We start from the raw sequence: 20,351 nt of genomic DNA, 5'->3' as shown, positions 1-20,351 counted from the left end.
ACCTGGGCAGCAGAGCAAGATCCTGTCTCAAAACAAAGAAACAAAAGAAACCAAACAACTTAGGGACCTTAGAGTCACCTGTTGACATCCTTCATGCAGGACTCACATGATCCCTCATGTAGGAGTCACGTACGTGAGCAGCCTCCGTGGAAGACAGCCAGCCAATTATTGTTTGCATACTTTCAGTGATGGAGAGCTCAGTACATCTTTAAGCAGTTCATTCTATTACTAAATGCCTTAGTCTAATAATAAATTACAGTCAAAATCTGTCTTCCTCTAATTTCTCTTCATAGGACACAGTTGTGAACTTCATACAAGTCTACCTTTTCTTCCACATGACAGTCCTTCAAAGACTCAGTGATTGTGTCCTCCTGAGTCATCTTTTTCTCCAGGCATCTCATGTCTTGCCCCTCTCCATGTGACTTCCAGGTGACTCCCTTTCCTTCTTCCCTTCTAATCTTGGTAGGAACCCTTTATAGCAGAGGTCCCCACACCCTGGCCAAGGGCTGGTCTGTGGCCTGTTAGGAATGGGGCTGCACAGCAGGAGGTGAGTAGCAGGCAAGTGAGGGGATCTTCATCTGTGTTTACAGCCGCTCCCCATCCCTCTGATTACTGCCTGAGCTCCGCCTCCTGTCAGATCAATGACAGCATTAGATTCTCATAGGAGAATGAACCCTATTGTGAACTGTGCATTCAAGGGATCTAGGTTGCCGGCTCCTTATGAGAATCTTACTAATGCCTAATGATCTGAGGTGGAACAGTTTCATCCTGAAACCACCCCTAAATCCCACTTGATCATGGCATATTATCTTTTTGATTCATTGTTAGATTCAGCTTGGTAGTATTTTGTTGAAAATGTTTTCATCTATGTTCCTTAGGAATACCGCCTGTAGTGTTTTTGTGTGTGTGTCCTTGTCTTGTTTGGGTATCAGGGTAAAGCTGGCCTTATAGACTGAGTTGGGAAGAATTCCCTCCTCTTTAATTTTTGGGAATAGTTTGAGAAAAATTTGGTTTTTTGTTTGTTTGTTTGTTTTGGTATTTGCAGCACTTTAATTGCCAAGGCAGAATACATTCCAATAAATGAAGAAAAATGGATAAACAAATAGACACATTATGAGAATTTCTAAGGTTCAATTAACATGCGAGAATTTCTTAACCTCTCAATCATCAAGCAAATGGATATTACAACCACAACAAAGCCACAAGTCATTGGATCGACAAACATTAAAAAGTCTCACAATCCTAAATGTTGGCGAAGATGCTGACCATCAGAAGCACTGGGAAAAGCCCTTTACAAAGCTCTCAAGCAGCAGTCACTAATGCCAAATATCCCAGTGAACAGTGGTTCCAATCCCAGCAAAGAAATGCTTAGGCTCAATTCAAATGAGAGGCATGTACATTCACAGCAGAGCCACCTGTGATGGCCGCACAGTGAAGACAGCAAATGCCCACCTGCAGCAGAGTGGGTAAAGGGCTGTGCATTTGCTGCAGAAAGTTATCAGTGGTGTAGACCAGCCACTGCGGGCCCACTGGGATCTGTATGACTTTGCAGGCACAGGCCCCTTACCAATCCAGTAGTTACCTGGGGTCTGAGTGGTTTTCATTCACAGAGACATCCTCCTCTTGGTATTGAAACCCTGAGTCTTTTTTGTCCATAGAGCCATGCCCTTCTTGGTACTGAGACGTCATCGTGAAGACTGAGGATCCCTTCAAGAGGTCTAGAGGTGGGAGCACCTCCGTGAAGTGAGGGAATAACTGAGTGTCTGGCAAGAAGTCAGAGGCATAGGGGCTCTGAGGCCACAAGGGGCCTGGGGCTGGGGCTGGGAGTGATCCTGGGCGTGGGCCTAGAACTGGGACCGGGCCTGGGAGTGAGCCTAGGCTTGGCATCCAACCAGAGCTTAAGATGGGACCCGGGCCGGGGATTCTCTCATGCCTGTGATCTCAGCACTTTGGGTAGCTGAGGCAAGTGGATCACCTGAGGTCAGGAGTTTGAGACCAGCCTGGCCAACATGGTGAAACCCCATCTCTACTAAAAATACAAACAATTAGTCAGGCGTGGTGGTGGGTGTCCATAATCCAGTTACCTGGGAGGCCGAGGGAGGAGAATTGCTTGAACCTGGGAGGTGGAGATTGCAGTGAGCTGAGATTGCACCATTGCACTCCAGGCTGCGCAACAGAGCGAGACTCTATCTCAAAAAAAAAAAAAAAAAGAAAAAGAAAGGAAAGTCTGTTCTTGTTCCATGCATGTTTTCCTAATGGATTGTTTGGTATTTCTCATTTTTGAACTCCAGATATTTGTGAAGTCAGCCCTTTTCCTGTGATCTGAGTTACAAATATTTGTCCAGTTTGAATTGTTTTTTGATTTTTTTTATGGTGCTTCATGCCATGTAGATTTTTTTGAATTTGTGTAGTCAAATGTAGTAATCAATTTATTTTATGGTTTTTAGATATTGAGTCATGGTTAGAGGAACTCCAGTCACCCCACCTACTTCAAGGTTAGAATGGAATTCTCTCACATATTCTTCCAATACTTTTATGTTTTCTAACCAACTTTCATGAGATATAATTTACATATAACAAAAGGCATCTATTTAAAGGATACAATTTGATGAGACTTGACAGATGTACATCCTCATGAAATCATGATTTTTCTTTAAGTATTAAATCATAATACATTTGGAATTTATATCACTAAATTTTATTTATTTATTTATTTATTTGAGACAGAGTTTCACTCTTGTCACCCAAGCTGTATGTAGTGCAGTGACGTGATCTTGGCTCACTGCAACCTACGCCTCCCCGGTTCAAGTGATTCTTCTGACTCAGCCTCCCGAGTAGCTGGGATTACGGGCACCCACCACCACACCCTGCTTAATTTTTGTGTTTTTAATAGAGATGGGGTTTCACCCTGTTGGCCATGCTGGTCTCAAACTCCTGATCTCAGGTGATCTGCCCACCTTGGCCTCCCAAAGTTCTGGGATTACAGGCATGAGTCTTCACGCCCGGCGAATTTTATTCTTTCAGTTTTCAGATGATTGGCCAGGTGTCTGAACACCCTGCATTGAGATGCTTCCTTTGTCTCATTCTCTATTTCTGTATGGATTTCTGTCTACATCTGGACTTGCTCTTCTATTTATCTGTCTGTCCATACATACACGTTTACTACACTGTTTTAATAATTGAAGCTTTATAACTGAATTGCCTTTAATAAATGGTACCAGCTCCAATACCAATTATAGCACAAAACGTGGTCCCCTGTATTAGGTATCTGAGAGCAAGATGGATGTTCTGGATGCTCAAGCTGAGTTTCTTTCCCTATGCCAGGCCTCCTCTTTACTCTTAGAGAAAGGTACCCAATTTTATAGATACAGAAAGTGAGGTGAGGTCAAGGAAGTTCAGTCCCCAACTGTGCCAGCTCTGAATTTTGCAGGGTTTAGGAACACCCAGCCTCATATGCCCATTTGTGGATGAGAAAACTGGTTCTGGGTGGAGATAGAGACATGTGGAGAAGATAGATCTGATGATGCATTATCACTCAACCACTCACTCATTCACCACTTCTCATTCACCCCAGCACAGACTGACCGTGTGCTCAGGCCAAGCCCTGCATTGGGGCAGGGAAGGGGCTGCTCCATCCCCTGGGGTCTCACAGTGGGCTGGAGGGAAAGGCGAGGAAGCACTGAGGGACAGGAGGATGTGACTCTGGTGGGAATAGAGGGAGGAACGGGGCAGTGGGTGCCCACAGTGGGGCCTCATGGTCTTAGCCTGGGCCCCCCTTCCAATGCTGAAAGTAGGGCGTGTGCCCAGGACTTTGCAGCAGGAGGATTATTTCGAAAAGTGAATCCAGGGAGCAGAGTGAGGGTCTGAGAAAGTAACGGAAGAGAAAAAAGCTAAGGGTTTACTGTAGAGATGACCACATTGAAGGCAACTGAGGCTTAACCCAGTGTGATCTCTAGGACAGCATCTAGAAAGTGCATCACGGCCAGGTGCGGTGGCTCACGCCTGTAATTCCAGCACCTTGGGAGGCTGAGGCAGGCAGATCACCCAAGGTCAGGAGTCTGAGACCAGCCTGACCAATATGGTGAAATCGCATCTCTACTAAAAATACAAAAATTAGCTGGGCATGGTAACCAGTGCCTGTAATCCCAGCTACTCGGGAGGCTGAGGTGGGAGAATTGCTTGAATCCTGGAGGTGGAGGTGGCAGTGAACCCAGATCGTGCCCCTGCACTCCAGCCTGGGTGACAGAGCAAGACACTGTCTTAAGAAAAAAAAAAAAGAAAGAAGGAAAGAAAGTGCATCAGACTGTGCATGTCTCTCTCTCAGTGAAAAAGGGAGAAGCATTTAACTCCACGTTCCTGTCTCCATTGGTTGAGGGCTGTCCTGTGGGAACAGGGCAGCAGTCCACCAGGAATGCATGGATCTGGTGACAGCCAGCATGCAAGGACTGTTTGCCAGAGCTGTGGCTGGAATCTGGAGCCAGGTGAGAACAGATGAGGCTGGACTAAGGGGCTCAGCCTGGTTCCCAGGTATGGGACTTGACGGCCACCTAGCTGGCCAGGATGGGAAATGCAGCAGGGACTAGGGCAGCAAGGGAGGCTTCTCGGGGTCCCCACCCCACAGAGGAGGCAAACCTGAGACAAGGCAGCCCTTTACCCTGGAAGTCCCTGCTTCAGGGACAGACCCAGAGGCTACACACAGCAACCCAGCCACAAGGGAGGCCTATGTGTCCCCATGTGATGGGCTTTCAAGGCCCCAAGGAGGTCACAGCCTTGGAGTGCAAGAACTCCTCCTGGCTCCTGTGCCGCCTCCACCTCCTGCAGGCTCACCGCTTTGTTCCCTGCTTTTTCTTTCTCTGCTTCTCTCTGCCTCCCTCTTTGTCCTTCCTTTGTCTCTTTCTGTGACCCTGTCTTCAACAACTCTTTCCCTTCCTCTATTGTGCTGTTTCTCTGTGATTCTCTCCAGGCCCCTCTGCCTGTCTCAGTCCTCTCCATCTCTCTTGTTTCCTCTGTCTTCATTCCTCTCTTCTCTTTTACTCTCTGCCTTTCTCTCGGTATGTGGATCACTGGCCAGGTCTCTGGACATCTCCCTCCCTCCAGCTCCCTTGATTCTCACTGTGGGTCCTTCTGTCTTTGTCTCTTCCAGCTTTCCTTTTCTCCCCCTGGGCCCAAATCAACTTCTCTCCATGACTCCATCCTCCCATCTCCATCTCTCTCTCTCCTCACCCTCCACCTTCTCTCTCTCTCCCTTCTCTCTTTCTGTCACTGTTTCAACCCCTCTCTCTCTATCCTCCTTGTCTTTCTCCTTCTCTCTGTCCTTCCCCTCCCTGTCTCATCCCTTCTCTCTCATCTTCTCTCTGCCTGTCCCGTCCTCTGACTGACCTCACCCCTGCGTTCTTTACTCCTCTCCAGTCCTGCTCAGTGAGCCTCTCACCACCGATCTCTGCCTGTCACACAATTTAAAAATTACAGGAAGACTGTGGGGGGCACAGGACTTATGGAGAAATGTCTACACCCAGCTCAACTTCCCTTAGAGCCGCCTGGAGTTTGTGCTACTGGGGGCAGCTGGCTCAGTGGGGAATGGGCTCTGACAAACCCTGAGTCTCTGCGAGGCTCCTCACGGGCTCCACAGCCGCTGCTGGGCCCTTCTATTCCCTGTCAGAAGTTGGCCACCTCATGGGGATGTATTCCTGTCTATCTGCTCACAAGGCACCACTGGCAGTCACTAGGAGCACAGTGACTCTTTCTAGAATGAATGAGCACAACCTCCACCCATGGCTGGATACAGGATATTCCCCCACCCCAGAAGTCCCCCTCGGGCCCTTCCCAGTCAACACTACCCAAAGGGTAACCCTGCTTCTGTGTCCAGCAAAGCAGTATCTGCCTGAGTTTGAATAGTGTATGAGGAGTCACACCTGGTATACCCTGGGGTGTGAACTGGTCCTCCAGGAAGTGGATACCCAGAAAGATAGGACTGCAAATGTTTCTTAAGGGAAACACTGGAAATGAGAGAGACAGGAGGGAGCACGGGGCATGGAGCATCAAATATGGTGGAGACTTTTCCAAGATATCATGGCACAGGAGACTCTTCAAATTTCAAAATTATCCTGTAAGGTGAAAAGATTTCGGTTTATTTCCAGGTGACCTTCTTTTGCCCAATATACATTTTGTCTTCTATGAAGTATCTGTGCCCCTGCTGAATACTTCTGTGTGTGGCCATATCTGTGTCTGTATGTCATGGAGAATAATTATCCACGGATCGCAGATATAAATCTCAGAGTTTAACTGTGTATGCATTTTTAGGATCTTTTCATCTCGTAAGGATCTGAATTCTAATCTTGGAGACAGGGGCTTTCCCTTATCTTTTGAAAGAGAAACTGGAAATCCCAGAGCCTGAGCTGCTACACCCTAAGGTTTATTAAATGAACTTCAATGGACATCTTTTGCTGATCTTCTGAGTGGAAATATTTTCATTTAACCAGCGGGAGGGGTGAGGCTCTACCATCTACCAGCTATTTTGCAAGATGTTTTCCTTATGAGCCTGGTCTCCCTGTCGTCACCATGACCTCATAATCGCATCATTCCCAGCTCATTTCTGAGAGAGCTGGGGCTCTGAGTTCTACTGAGAGTTGGTGTCTGGGCTTAGGCAGCAAAGACACAGGGAAGGGGAAGCATTTTGCATGCCAAGGTAGGGAGATGCAAAGCTGAGAGTTGTGGGTGGGAAGGAGAGGGTGCTGGGGATCAGAGGAGGTCAGAGCAGCTCAGGATTGGCTTTGAGTTTCCGGCCAGAATCGGCCTCATTCTGAAGACCAAGGCCGCAGCTCCACTGAACCAGACCCATCCTCATTGTTAGTCTCCTTAGGCCATGAAAACTCAGGGAGACAGGTTCCCCTGACAGAACCAAGTTAAAATTTTCAGACCTCTAGGCATTCATTCACCCTGATCCAGAGCCTTCACACATCCAGGGAAAGAATCCTCTTCCTACCGATAATGGACTAAAGGCTGTAGGGCAACAAGGAAGTGCTGGGGAGAATTCCCTGTGCACACTGTGCTATCTGAGCTCCCATGGCAGCTCTGTGTGGCCCTCACGCAGCCTCCACGCTCCTGCTCACGCTGCTTGCCTGGCTAGGAGCAGCCTTCCAGAGCCACTTGAGTTCAACAACCCACGATGTGACACCTCCCCGCTTCAGCTTTCTCTTCCACAGCCTGCTGTTTACTCCCAGGAGATTCTGTCTCCTCCTTCTGCACCCTGTGTCCCTTCACTTGTGCTTCCATTGGGGTGGTCAGAAGTTCTGTGCCCTTCAGTGTGGGTCTCTCTGCTGCAGGACACAGGATGCCCTGCCAGTCAGGGATGGGTCTCATCCCTCACAGAGCTGGCCATATGGCCCAGGTTCCACACAAGCCTGCAAAGCTTGTATTTCTAGCTTCTATAAACAATCTCTGGCTGGGCACAGTGGCTCACACTTATAATCTTGGCACTTTGGGAGGCCAAAGGGGGCAGATGGCATGGCTCCAGGAGCTTGAGGCCAGCCTGAGCAACCTGGTGAAACATGGTCTCTACAAAAAGTAAAACAAAAAAACATTAGCCAAGCGTGGTGTTGCACACCTGTAGTCCCAGCCACTCTGGAGGCTGAGGTGGAAGGATCACCTGGGCCCTAGAGGCAGAGGTTGTGGTGAGCCAGGAGTGCACCCCTGCACCCCAGCCTGGGTGACAGAGTGAGACTCTGTCCCCCACCAAAATAAAATAAATAAAAAACTCTTTCCTCATCTACAGAAGATACCTGCTGCCAAGGTCATAATGAGGAAATAATGCAACTGACTTGTAGTCTCAGAAACTTGAGCAAAGTGACCACATCCTCAGCCAGTGCTACCCTCATATTGCAAAGCCCTGCAGTACAATCTGTGACATTTCTATTCATTCAAAAAAGGAAAGATGAATCCATTTTGCAACTTAGTTCATACTGTTCAGATAAACATATCAAGTGGTACATGTGGAGGTGGTGGTTGAGGTCTTACAGGCCACGATGGGTAGAGGAGCTGGTTGAGGTCCTGGAGGAGTTGGTTCAGATAGCAGAGGCCAGCCAAGCGGAGGAGGTGGCAGATGTACTAGAGGAGACCCTGGTGGAGGAGGTGGCTGAAGTCCCAGGGACCACAAGTGGAGATTATTGAAGTAGCCGAGGAGATTCATGTGAAGGTGGTTGTTGAGGGGCCAGAGGCCACCCAGGTAGAAGGGGTGGCTGAGGATCCACAGGTTACTAAGTGGAGATGTAGTCAGAGGTCCCAGAGGCCTCACAGAACAAAAAGGTGAATGATGTCCCAGAGGAAAGGCAGCTATAAAAGATGGATGAGGTCCCGGAGGCCAGAAACATGCAGAAGATGGATAAGGGCCGGGAGGACAAGAGCTGCAGGAGGTGGATGAGGTCCTGGAGGACAGACACAATTTGCAGGTGAATGAGGTCCCAGAAGACCTATAGCTGCAGGAGGTGGATGAGGTCCCAGAGGACCAACAGCTGCAGGAGGTAGATGAGGTCCCAGAGGACCTAGTGGTGCAGGAGATGGATGAGGTCCGAGAGGACCACCAGCTGCAGGAGGTGGATGAGGTCCCAGAAGACCTACAGCTGCAGAAGGTGGATGAGGTCCCAGAAGACCTACAGCTGCAGGAGGTGGATGAGGTCCCAGAGGACCAACAGCTGCAGGAGGTGGATGAGGTCCCAGAAGACCTACCACTGCAGGAGGTGGATGAGGTCCCAGAGAACCTACCACTGCAGGAAGTGGATGAGGTCCCAGAGGACCACCAGCTGCAGGAGGTGGATGAGGTCCCAGAGGACTGACAGCTGCAGGTAGATGAGGTCCAGGAGGACTGACAGCTGCAGGAGGTGGATGAGGTCCTGGAGGACTGACAGCTGCAGGAGGTGGATGAGGTCCTGGAAGACAGATAGCTGCAGGTAGATGAGGTCCGGAAGGACTGACAGCTGCAGGAGGTGGATGAGGTCCCAGAGGACTGACAGCTGCAGGTGGATGAGGTCCCGGAGGACTGACAGCTGCAGGAGGTGGATGAGGTCTTGGAGGACTGACAGCTGCAGGAGGTGGATGAGGTCCTAGAGGACTGACAGCTGCAGGTGGATGAGGTCTGAGAGGACTGACAGCTGCAGGTGGATGAGGTCTGGGAGGACTGACCGCTGCAGGAGCCGGATGAGGCCCTGGAGAACAATCGAGTGGAGGAGGTGGTTGAGTTTTCAGGGGACTCTCTACTGCAGGAGGTGGCTGAGTTCCCAGAGGACAGTCGAGTGGAGGTGCTTGAGTTCCCAGAGGACACTCCAGTGGAGGAGTTTGTTGAGGTCCCAGAAAACCTTCAGATGGAGGGAGTGTTTGAGTTCCCAGACAACACCCAGGTAGAGGAGGCGGCTGGCAGCCCATCAATGGTCCTGAAGGGCCAGTCATGAGATCGGGCAAGTAGGGCCATTCTGAGAAACGATGAGGCTTCCCTGCAGCCACATTGACCTGCAAGTCAGGAGGAGAAAATGTTTTGAAATATATGAATATGATGGACAAAAACACCAAAACCAACATAAGCTGCACCTCATGCCGCAGGTGATAGTCCCTTGCACCTTTCCCTCCTCCGGGTTTCAAAATGGCAGCATCAATGCCATAAAGTCTCCCTTCAACTGAGTCCTGCCAACAGCAGGGGAGTGAAGAAAAGTCGTGGGGACAAACTGCTATCCCCACACGCCACTCTGTCTGCAAATGTACGCAGGCTGGGGGCCTGTCCCTAGGAAGACAGAGTCACAACCCAGTAATAAAGAAGCATGTTTCTGACACAGGGGTGTCTATGTCTATCCTCATTCCTCCCTCACCATCATCACCGGAGCATGTTCCTTGCATCAGATAAACAGAGAGAAAGAGAAGCATGAAAAGCCCATTGTCCACACATGAGTCGCAGCTACTCTTGAGAATGGCCTCCAGGCTTTTCATGTGCTGTCTCTGATTCTCAGAAATCTGCAAGGTCAGTGTGACCACCTTGCTCCAAATCTAAGAAAATAGAGGCTCCAGAGGAAGGAGAAATTTCACCTAGCATCACACAGCTTGCAAGAAGCAGAGTGGAAGTCGATTCCAGCTCTGCCTGCAAGACCCTCTCGTCCCCCTTCTGCTTCCCTTCTTGACAAAGGGTCTTCCCTACTTTGGAGGCGCCATCCATGGGCGCAAAGAGCTCTGGGGAGATGGGGATTCCTGAAGAGCTGCAGGGGAACTGAGAGAGGGTTTTCTGATGGAATAATCTTACATAGAGATATCAGTTTGGCACGGTTATCGTATTTCTTTAACTTCTAGGTAATACCAAATTTTAAGTGCGCTATGACATAAAGAATAATTTTGTCCATGGAAAAATGAGGTGGGAATTCTCAACAACAGAAGTTTTAAAAATATATTTAATTTCAAGTGTACAAGTCCCATCATGTGTGATCAGAGGATTCAGCAGCTGTCGAAGACACAGAGGCCACACAAGAACCTGCTTAGTTGAGCATCATTTAAGGCCTTCACTGGGAATTGTCCCTGTAGGTAATGAGTGACATTCACTCTCCACTACCTCACAGCCAGGGCACATTTTCTATTAAAATATGGAACCTCTGACACTTAGAATATTAGCTCAAGGGCAACACTGGGTGAGGGTGGGGGCGTTTTTGCTCAACACAGTTAACAACAGAGATGGGACTGTGATGAATTATGGCATTGACTTTGCCAAAGAACATTCAAAATTGCACAAAACACATATTAATGTTGGATCAATGAGTTTAACTTCTGGGATTACGGTGGATATTCTGAAGGTTAATCACTTACCTTATAACAGAAAAGAAAATCACAGCAAAAAAAAAGGAAACCCCACATATTTTGGAAAGGGGACCCCACACCATCTTGAGTAAAAGGGATCGGTCAGAGTCTACTGGGCCGTAAGACCTACCGCAGTGGAGTTCAATGGCATCCTCTTATGTTATTTCTGGAAACAGAACAGTGACAGCTGTGCAGCCCTTGGCCCTTAAGCATTTATGGCTTCTGGAGGTGCCACCAAAGATGAACAGCTCGAAATGGAGAAGCCTGATAAGTTCATGGGGAAGACTTTGCTTTCAAAAAAGTCCAGATAGAAAAGGCACCACAGAACCCAGAGAGCAGAGGACAGGCCAGGAGAGGGCGCTGTAGGAAAAGACAAAAGTGTCCTGAAATAGGCAGAGGGAAAATGACCCCAGCATTTACCTTTGTCTTCTCTGTTTTCTGGCTATATCTTCTGATTCTTTAAGAAAAGAAGAAATATTGATCCATGAGGACATAGCCAGAAAATTTCTGCTCTCATCAGCCTTATGGCTCCCATTCTAAAATGTTATTAGTGTTACTTTTCCCAAATAATAATTAAAAAAAATAAAGCCTTCCCACTGACTCAAGGTTGGAAGGGGAGCTGACCCATTTGCCTTCTAGGCTCATCCCCTCAGTTAAAAGTAACCAAGACATCTGGGTGGAACGATGTCCACAGTCAATGGAGGGGCCTGAGCTCCTCTATTCACAGGGGACCAGCCAAGAGTCATTCAGCTGTGGCACGTGAGAAAAACAGGGTCCTGCCACCCAGTGGGATAACTGTTCTCTTTAGTAAGTTCTTGGAACTGTTTCCAGGAAACATTTTTACCAACCCAAGCCCTCACCCCAGAAAAGAGAAGCAGGGTGTGTGGATTGTGGAGCAGAAGTTAAGCGGCTGCCTTCCCAGTGAGCTCCTACCTCTCCAGAAAGAGTTCTCTAGCCCTGGCTGTCCCTGGGCTGCCTCCTGACTCATGTGTCTCTCCGGCACTCCCTGCTTTTCCATCATTTCCTGTCTTGAAGGCAGAGAAAGAGTTGACTTGTAGAAGAATTAAAACACTATTTTCTTTACTAGACAGTCAAAGCTTCATCTTAAAACAAAAAAATCCTTAAAATTTGTCCATCATAATTACCTACCTGTGCTGCTTGTAGGCAGCCTTCCTCTCTGCCATCTCCCTCTGCAAGGATTGGGCACAGAGCTATGGGGAGAAAAATACATCCATGTCCTGACTTGGCCGAAAAGCAAGGGAAAAAAGAACAAACTTACCCAGTTGTTGAGGGCCTTTCTTGCAGCAGAAGGGGCGATCTGAAAAAGCCAACACATGAGAAAGTGTATGTTGACAGATTCTAGGGGCAGTGGCATCGTCTTGATGAGCTTAAGGATCCTGCAACTGCAGGAAGGAAGGCTCCTTGCCTCTCATTTGTAGGAGTCCTCTACCGACCGCCGCAGCTCTTGTCTGTCTTGAATCATTTTTCTGTGGTTTAGAATTACTTTCATCAGACAAAGCATCATCTTTAGTATGATTTTAAATAATCTGCCATGTTCCTGTTGTCCTCACAATTGTACCCTTACACAATCTATCTATACTTAGAAAATGTATTTCACATGGCTATAAAAGCACAGTATGAACAAAGCTGTTGCTGTAATGCTTCCTCCTCTTTTACTTAATGCCTGCTGGGTTCTGACTTGACAATTTCCTTACCCATTTTCAGTATGTCCCTAATTCATGCTTCATTGGGCATCTTTTATCATAAAGCTCTATTCTCCTGGAATTAATATCCTTGCCATATTTCACAGGGCAGAAACAGCTGAGCTTATAAACAGGCACAGTCCTTTTGAAGGATGGCTTGATCCTACAACAACACACTTTCCTAAGGATGATGACAACTCACATCACCCCTAGAACGGCTGGTATGAACCGAGTTTCCACACAGTCTGGCTGGCATTGCAGTCAGGAGATGTTTAGCTACTTCACATGTTTTGAACACTAGTAAATCTTAAGGTACTTGTGTTCCCTTGTGTGAATTCTCTCTCTCTCTCTAGGTATCTCTTCTGACCATTTGTTTCCACTTCTGTGTTAACTGGGTCTAAACATTGTACAAAGATTTAAAACAAAACACTCCACCAGCGCTTCCCCAAGAGGCTAGTGTCAGTTTCTGAACCCACTTGCAGGTGGGTATTTTTTCTAGAGCCAATTTCATGGTTTCTTCCACCTCTGACAGCCGCCTCTTTTCTTCTCGCTCATGTTCTTTCATTCTCAGCTTCTTGAGTAGAGAAGGGAGAGAAATGCATGCACATGATCCACTGGCCTGTGTGGGATTCCTTCCAACATCTGAAGGCCATGATTCAAAGGTCCCCTGACAGCCTTCCCATAAATGAACCAACTGATCCTCACAACTGGAGGGAGAATTAACACCTTCCATGGAGGGACAAAGAAAAAGCACACTCTGGCCTGCTGGCAAGTCACCTGTCGTTTCCAGCTCATCTTCATCGCTCTGTATTCCTACTCTTCAGTAAATATGAACTATTAAAAGCTCCTATGAGATGCGCTATGTGTGCTTCTGGGGTCAGTCTTGCGCCGGACACAGCGAAAGCTCATTTAATTCAGTGTGGAAAACGAGACCTCACCAGCTCATCACAACTAAACCCGTAAGGACGGAGCAGGGGATCACTCCTCGTCTGACTCCTCCCACAGGGAGACCTGATTCTCCATCAGAGGCTGATGCCAGAACCCAGACAATCAGCCTCAGAGAGATCTCTCCAGGACATGCTGTCATTAGCCCTGTGGTTCACTACTGCACATGTCCATGATTCAGGACTGGAACTCTTCTCATCGACTTTAAAGATCCTGGTTGAGAGAAAAGGCCAATCTGGGTGCTGGGGGCATCTACTGAATTGGAAATGATCGAATGGCTCTTTAGTCAGGGTGTTATGTCCTGAAAACAGGTGACAACTGCAAACCATCCTCTGGTGTCAAGTGACTTTAACAAGGTTTGTTTCACAGAGACTGAGGGCAGAAAAAGGAAATGGCCTGAAAAGGTGGGTTTGCTGTGTTGCCCTCACACTACTTGATTCATGGTTCTGATTCTAAAAATCTCACTAGATACTTGATTTCATATGAAAGACGTGTAAAATGCCAAGAACTCTAGGAAACGGGGGCAAAAATACTTCAAAGAGAAAGTTCATGCACTTGTTTCTGACCACCCAGGGCACCCTTCAGCACATGCTGTCTCGAGTGGCCTGAAGCAAGGAGTGTCTTGTGAGGTGCAGAGGATACAATGGGAGCAGGGTCCTGTCCCCACCCTAAAGGAGTTCACAGTTTAATGCAAATGAGAAGCCAGTGAGGACATCACTACTCCTGCTGTGCACTTGGGAACTAGAAACACAAAACCTGAATCTGGAGGGAAGCTAAGGAAGCATTCTGCTCTGGAGTAGACATGAGTGCATGTGAAGCTTCTGATCTCCCATGAGAGCAATGGGGACATGGGGCAGAATCTAAAACCCATGACTGAAAGCATCAAATTGCTAAAATGGCAATAAAGAGACATGAGGCCAAGATGGAGAAGAAGGAACCCAGGACGAAGGTCAGCCTCACATTTGGGGCTCATTTCCCTGAGTTTCATCACTGAATTCCAGAAGGGACTAACTGAGATGCAAAGAAGCAGAGTAGCTTTTGCACCATGTGGAGGATTAGATGGAAAACAAGTCGATTGAGGGTCTGTTAGTGAAGGTGACCCCTACTGAAGTCCACTGGTTTTGGTTGGGACCCAGAAGAGTCACATGCCAGGAATAGAGGTGGACAGGAAGTACCCTGACTTTTGTAGGGACTGAACCTCACTGATAACCTCAATTGCTGATGGTATGGAGGGTGTCTAGGTGTGCTAGGACCCCTGCCCATTCCCCAGAAATAGACGCCCATCTTTTCTGCAGCAAGATAACATGCTAGTAGGCCTCAATTCATTGCTAAATATTTTTAACAAGTATCTTACATTTAGCCAAAAAGACTAGTCATGTGGCAGGAAAAATACAATGTCATATGACCAAAAGCTAAAAGACTGTGAAAATGAATCCAGAGGTGACCCAAGCATTGAATTTAACAATGCCAGTACCTGGACTTCCGCTTCCCCCTAAAACATTACAATCAAGAATGTAGGAAGGAAAAGGAAATATGCAGATTAATCAAGCAGGAAGGACAAGCTCAGTTTTGTACCCACTGAATTTGCCACAAATATTGTGGAAAATATTCTCAGGGACATTGCAGTTGTCTACTTTGGTTGGCACATGGTTCATACAACAGTATTTGTGTCAGTGAACATCTTACTCTTCCTCGGCAGTCTTTCTTTACCCAAAGATTTCGCAATGACTGTCGACCTTCATCGTCACCTTTTGGACTTCAGCTTGCACTTTAGCTTCCGTAGATCTCCATGATGTAGAGAAGTATTTTAGGTCCATTTTAATTCCTGGAAAGGATAAAATCCTTCTATTTGTGTGCATACAAGTGGACCTGAGCACTTGGTTAGGGTGTAGAGAAGAGAAGGGGAGAAACCTGAGGGCCAGAAGCTGTTCTTTCCCTTAAAAGGGCAAACTCATTTCCACACTATAGGGACTCCAACAGATAGCATACCTTCCTGGCTATGGCTATTGGACCTCCAGGCTTTCCCCTGTAAATCTGTGGTTCTCTCATTGACATTTCGTGACTTTAAGACAGACTTGAGAAAAGACATCTAGGAAACAATAATTGAACAATGATGTGAATATACTTCACACAACTGAACTGTACATTTCAACAAGGTTAAGACAGTAATTATCACGTTATACATATTTTACCACAGGTTAAAATGTTTCACAGGTTGAAAAGAAAGCAACTACCTTCAGTTCTCTGAGTTCAAGAATTTGTAACATTTCACCCCCTGCTCCTTCCTGATCTTCTGCAGAGCATCTTTTTTCTGTCCATGCTCTACTCAGAGCCCACTTTCCGTTCCCTGACACCAGCTTCACTGAGGCTGGTTGGAACCTAACACAAAACATTCTCAGTAATGACTGAATTCCCACAAAGAATTCCATATAGATGGCGTATGAGTTGAATCTTCTAAGACATGAAATATTTGTTCTCTTCTTGGCTAATATGCAATGCAAATCCTGTTGCAGATGTGCGTCAAATACCTCTGAAATTCCTGACGTATTCAATGAAATAACATCTTTAAAGTTCTTTATGGAATTTTTTTTTTCTGATTTCTTCACATAGGCTAGAAGAAAAAGAACACACGCTAGGAGTTCGATAGAAGCAATGGGTGATCTAAAAAGATGAAAGAACAACCATACGCCCCACAGCTACTGCTAGATTTTATGGGGAAAGCAGCTGGCCCAGTTTGCAGCTAGGAGAAATGTCAAACACGTGAAGAAATGAGAAGCAAATTAACACTGTGAGGCATGAACGTTTCATGGCACCCACGATGTCCCGGTTTGTGAGATAATGGGATAGAGGAGTAGATAACAAGGAGAAAGATGAGAAGGTGCAAAGTGGTTCAAGTCAAACAGCTCAACTGAACTTTTCTTAATGGAATATTTAAAAAGTGGTACATTAAAAAACTTCCCCCAATTCACATCAAAAATTCCCTCTTCAGGACTAAGTTGGGTAGAGACTGTTCAATGTACCTAGATATCTTCAGAACTCATATATTTTCTGTTTTCTATGTATCTTGAAGGGCAGTGCCAAATGATGTGTAATTATCTAGGTTGTAAAAATAAAACATAATCCCTCTTCCCTTGAGGATAAAAAAGCATTGTGGTATTAGCACTTTTTTCTTGGATCATTGTTCAGAAGATGTTTAAGCCCCTAGATACCCAAACTTTTACTGTCATAAACAGCAAGAGAAAACGTAGAGCTCGATTTACTCAATGGACAAAAATGCTCAAAAGCCAAATTATGGCACAATTTAGCAGCCATATTCTTACCCAGTACAGACTTTTGATATACTGATCCCTCTCCAGTGGCAACCGAGAACATGTACTTTGAATGATGCCATTCGAAATGACCACTCATTACCCAGCCCAGACACACTTTTCATTGATTCTTCGGAGGGCAGTTCCAGGAGATTCTCTGGGGCTTTCTCTGCATCATGAGACACAGTGCAGTTCTGCCCTTCACCTTCCTGCAGTTTGTCACCTCTTCCTCATGATCTCAGAGGAATTTTGTCTCAGGCCAACTGTTTGTTCCTTGGGCTCTTTCATTTCCCCTAAAAATCATTTGCTGCCCTGCCTACATCTCCATCTCCCTTTTCCCTGAGAAGAGGGTGCTCGCTAAGCATCAATCATCTGGCCCTTCTTGCAGTCTCATATTTTGGCTGGCTCCCGTATTTATGCCTGTTAATAAGGCTCTATGTTTTCCTTCTCCTGTTAAGCTGTCTGTTGTTAGTACATTGCTGCAGTGAAACTTTAGAGAGGAGAGTGGAAGCTTTCCTTCCACCCATACAATAGAACTATAAAGCAGAAAAGTTTAGAAAGAATTTCGTATTTAAGTGCTGAAACTTTATACTTCAGTTTTTGATAAAGAGCAGAGGGGTTAAAAAAAATGTATTTTTGACCAAAAGCTCCGTTGACATTCTATTAAACAAACACAAACCTATTTAATTTTTTAATTAAATAGGTTTAATTAAAAATTTAAAAAATTTTAAAAAATCTGCCATAATTTAAATGGCAGATTTTTCATAATGCTTAGGCTAATAAATCATTTCCTGATTTTTTAAATAAAACCCAATATTCATAATGAAGTCCAGAACCACAAATTGTTTTAAATAATTTCTTATTTATGATTACAAGTCCACCTCTAGGGGAAGTTAGTGTACTCACACCAAGGCTAGTTTTCCAGAAGAAAATGGCAAGTGTAGAAATTCCCAGGGATGCAACAATAATAATAAGCATCCAAGGAATTCCAAAAAAGTCAGGCCCAGGATGAAAATGCCCAGGCAGAAAATTGACTATATAGAATAATAGTAGTTGACATAATGAGAAGGCTCAATGACATTTACAATATTTCAGTTACAAAGAATCATCCTTAGAAATCCTTAACCTCCTCCAAGCAGTAACCACACCCCTCAGATATCCCCAGGCGATTCCACTGCTTCAGGAAAGATTGGAAATTTCCAGTCTCATGTTACTTGCATGGATGGTAGTGTATTTAGGCATGCAAATGTGGAGTGTCTTTTTTCTTGGTCTGAAGCAGGGATATCCAATCTTTTGGCTTCCCTGGGCTATATTAGAAGAAGAATTGTCTTGTGCCACACATAAAATACACTAACAATAGCTGATGAGAAAAAAAAATCACAAAAAAAATCTCAGAATGTTTTAAGAAAGTTTACAAATTTGTGTTGGGCTGCATTCAGAAAAGCTGTCCTGGGTTGAATACACTCTGCCACCCATGGGTTGGACAAACTAGGTATAAAGTAATTATCTTTAAAGTCATTTACTTATTTTTTAGATTGAAATATAACATTGAATGTATTTATCATGTATCACATGATAAAGGAATCTCTCTGGATCCCACTTCTCTCTTGAATTACATGAATCTTTTCAATTTAAAGAATATAAGTAAAAAAATACAATTAAGAGATGACTTCATTCAGAAATAAGTATCAAATTTTAGTGCTGAAAAATAACCAAGGTGGAGGGTGGGTGCGGTGGCTCATGCCTGTAATCTCAGCACTTTGGGAGGCTGAGGTGGGTGGATTACCTGAGGTCAAGAGTTTGTGACCAGCCTGGCCAACATGGAGAAACCCCATCTCTACTAAAACATACAAAAATTCTCTGGGTATGGTGGCAGGTGCCTGTAATCTCAGCTAATTGGGAGGCTGAGGAGGCTGAGGCAGAAGAATCGCTTGAACCCAGGAGGCACAGGTTGTGGTGAGCCAAGACCACCCAGCTGCACTCCAGTCTGGGCAACAAGAGGAAACTCTGTCTCAAAACAATAAATAAATATTTAGAAATTTGTGTTACATTATTTGTAATATATAAAAAAATATGTCCACACTGTATGATGAAAGAATGAGAAAAATATAAGAAAAAAGTCTTAAAGTTATAGATGTAAATATGACATAAAGATATGTTTATATCTATGCAAAACTGAGAGTGGACAGCTGCTATAATAATAATACCTGGAAAAGTTATAGATGAAAATATGACATAAAGATATGTTTATATCTATGCAAAACTGAGAGTGGACAGCTGCTATAATAATAATACCTGGGTTATATTCCAACAAAAATAATCACAGATGGTTGTTTAGCCCAAGTTTCTAAAATCAGTGTTCACTTTGCTGCTGACACAGCGCACATCACGTCAGATTTTTAAAGCCAAAAAGAATTTGCATAAGAAAGTCTTTTTGGAATTATGATTAAAACTGTGAGAACTGAATTTAGTTAAAAATACAACACCGGCCGGGCGGGATAGCTCACGCCTGTAGTCCCAGCACTTTGGAAGGCCGAGGCGGGAGGATCACGAGGTCAATAGATCGAGACCATCTTGGCCAACATGGTGAAACCCCGTCTGTACTAAAAATACAAAAATTAGCTGAGCATGATGGCATACACCTGTAGTCCCAGCTACTAGGGAGACTGAGGCAGGAGAATCACTTGAACCTGGGAGGCGGAAGTTGCAGTGAGCCGAGATAGCTCCACTGCACTCCAGCCTGGCGACAGAGCAAGACTCCATCCCCCCCAAAAAAAACCCACCAAATAACCAGTAACAAGAGTTCACCTTCATATTTTAGAGCATTGCACCTAAAGCAATCAGTAGCAACCTTGGAAATCTGCATGGAAAACAATATAAATGTTCTGGAATGTATGGCCACCACCACAAAAGGCACACATACTATTTTACAAGCACTAGATTTACAAGTATTAGGAGAGAAAATAAATTCAAAATGTAATTCAGACCAATCCACACACCAAGACTCAGTTTTGTGCAAATAAAACCTCTTTAGAAAGCAGACTTTGACCTCTGTAGCACTTTTGTCTTCAGCCTCACAGTGGAGGTGAATGCAGCCTGGGCTCCTGGGAGGGATGCACTGTCCCTAAGGAGCCTCTGTCTGAAAGAGAGTGGGAGCTCTGGGCATAATGGTTAAAGATGTGGATCAAACGCACAAGAAGGATAAAGGCCATCTTGTCATTGACCAGGAACTCATCCCCCGTCTTGGGCACTCTTGTCACACTTGACAACTATCTGGTTGTAGGTTATCAGTAGTGGGCTCCTACCTAGATTAGGTGCAATGGGGCCAGTAAAAGCTTAGGTTCTGACAGTCGACGGCCATGAGCAAGGGCGAAAGTAGAAAATGCAATGAGGAAAATGTATCCAAGTCTTCAAAGGTGAAGTAGGGAAAGAGAGTTTAACTGATCTATGAAAATGCAGCCAGGTAAAGGGGAAACAATTCCAGCAAAGATTCTCGACCCATTTCCTCCTTCGTAGCCTCAAAAGAAACAATAGATTCTTTGATTGGAGGGATTCATGTGGGGTGATTCTGCCT

At 45.6% G+C, this 20,351-nt stretch overlaps 1 protein-coding gene across 1 annotated transcript in view; it reads right to left on the bottom strand.

Moving 5' to 3' along the window:
• Positions 1–7,962: 7,962 nt before the first annotated feature.
• LOC100446733 (uncharacterized) overlaps positions 7,963–20,351 on the bottom strand; it is a 35,977-nt gene continuing 23,588 nt past the window's right edge. The window contains 9 exon segments of the mRNA XM_063727235.1: positions 7,963–8,058; positions 8,060–8,328; positions 8,401–8,717; positions 8,754–8,969; positions 9,109–9,197; positions 9,577–9,669; positions 10,175–10,232; positions 11,971–12,011; positions 12,101–12,139. Of these exon segments, the coding sequence (XP_063583305.1) occupies positions 7,963–8,058; positions 8,060–8,328; positions 8,401–8,717; positions 8,754–8,969; positions 9,109–9,197; positions 9,577–9,669; positions 10,175–10,232; positions 11,971–12,011; positions 12,101–12,139 (1,218 nt within the window).

This window comes from Pongo abelii, chromosome 8 (assembly GCF_028885655.2).
Source record: "Pongo abelii isolate AG06213 chromosome 8, NHGRI_mPonAbe1-v2.0_pri, whole genome shotgun sequence".
Classification (NCBI taxonomy): domain Eukaryota; kingdom Metazoa; phylum Chordata; class Mammalia; order Primates; family Hominidae; genus Pongo; species Pongo abelii.
The sequence above is the reverse complement of the archived record's forward strand: the minus strand, read 5'-3'. Positions and strand labels throughout refer to the sequence as shown.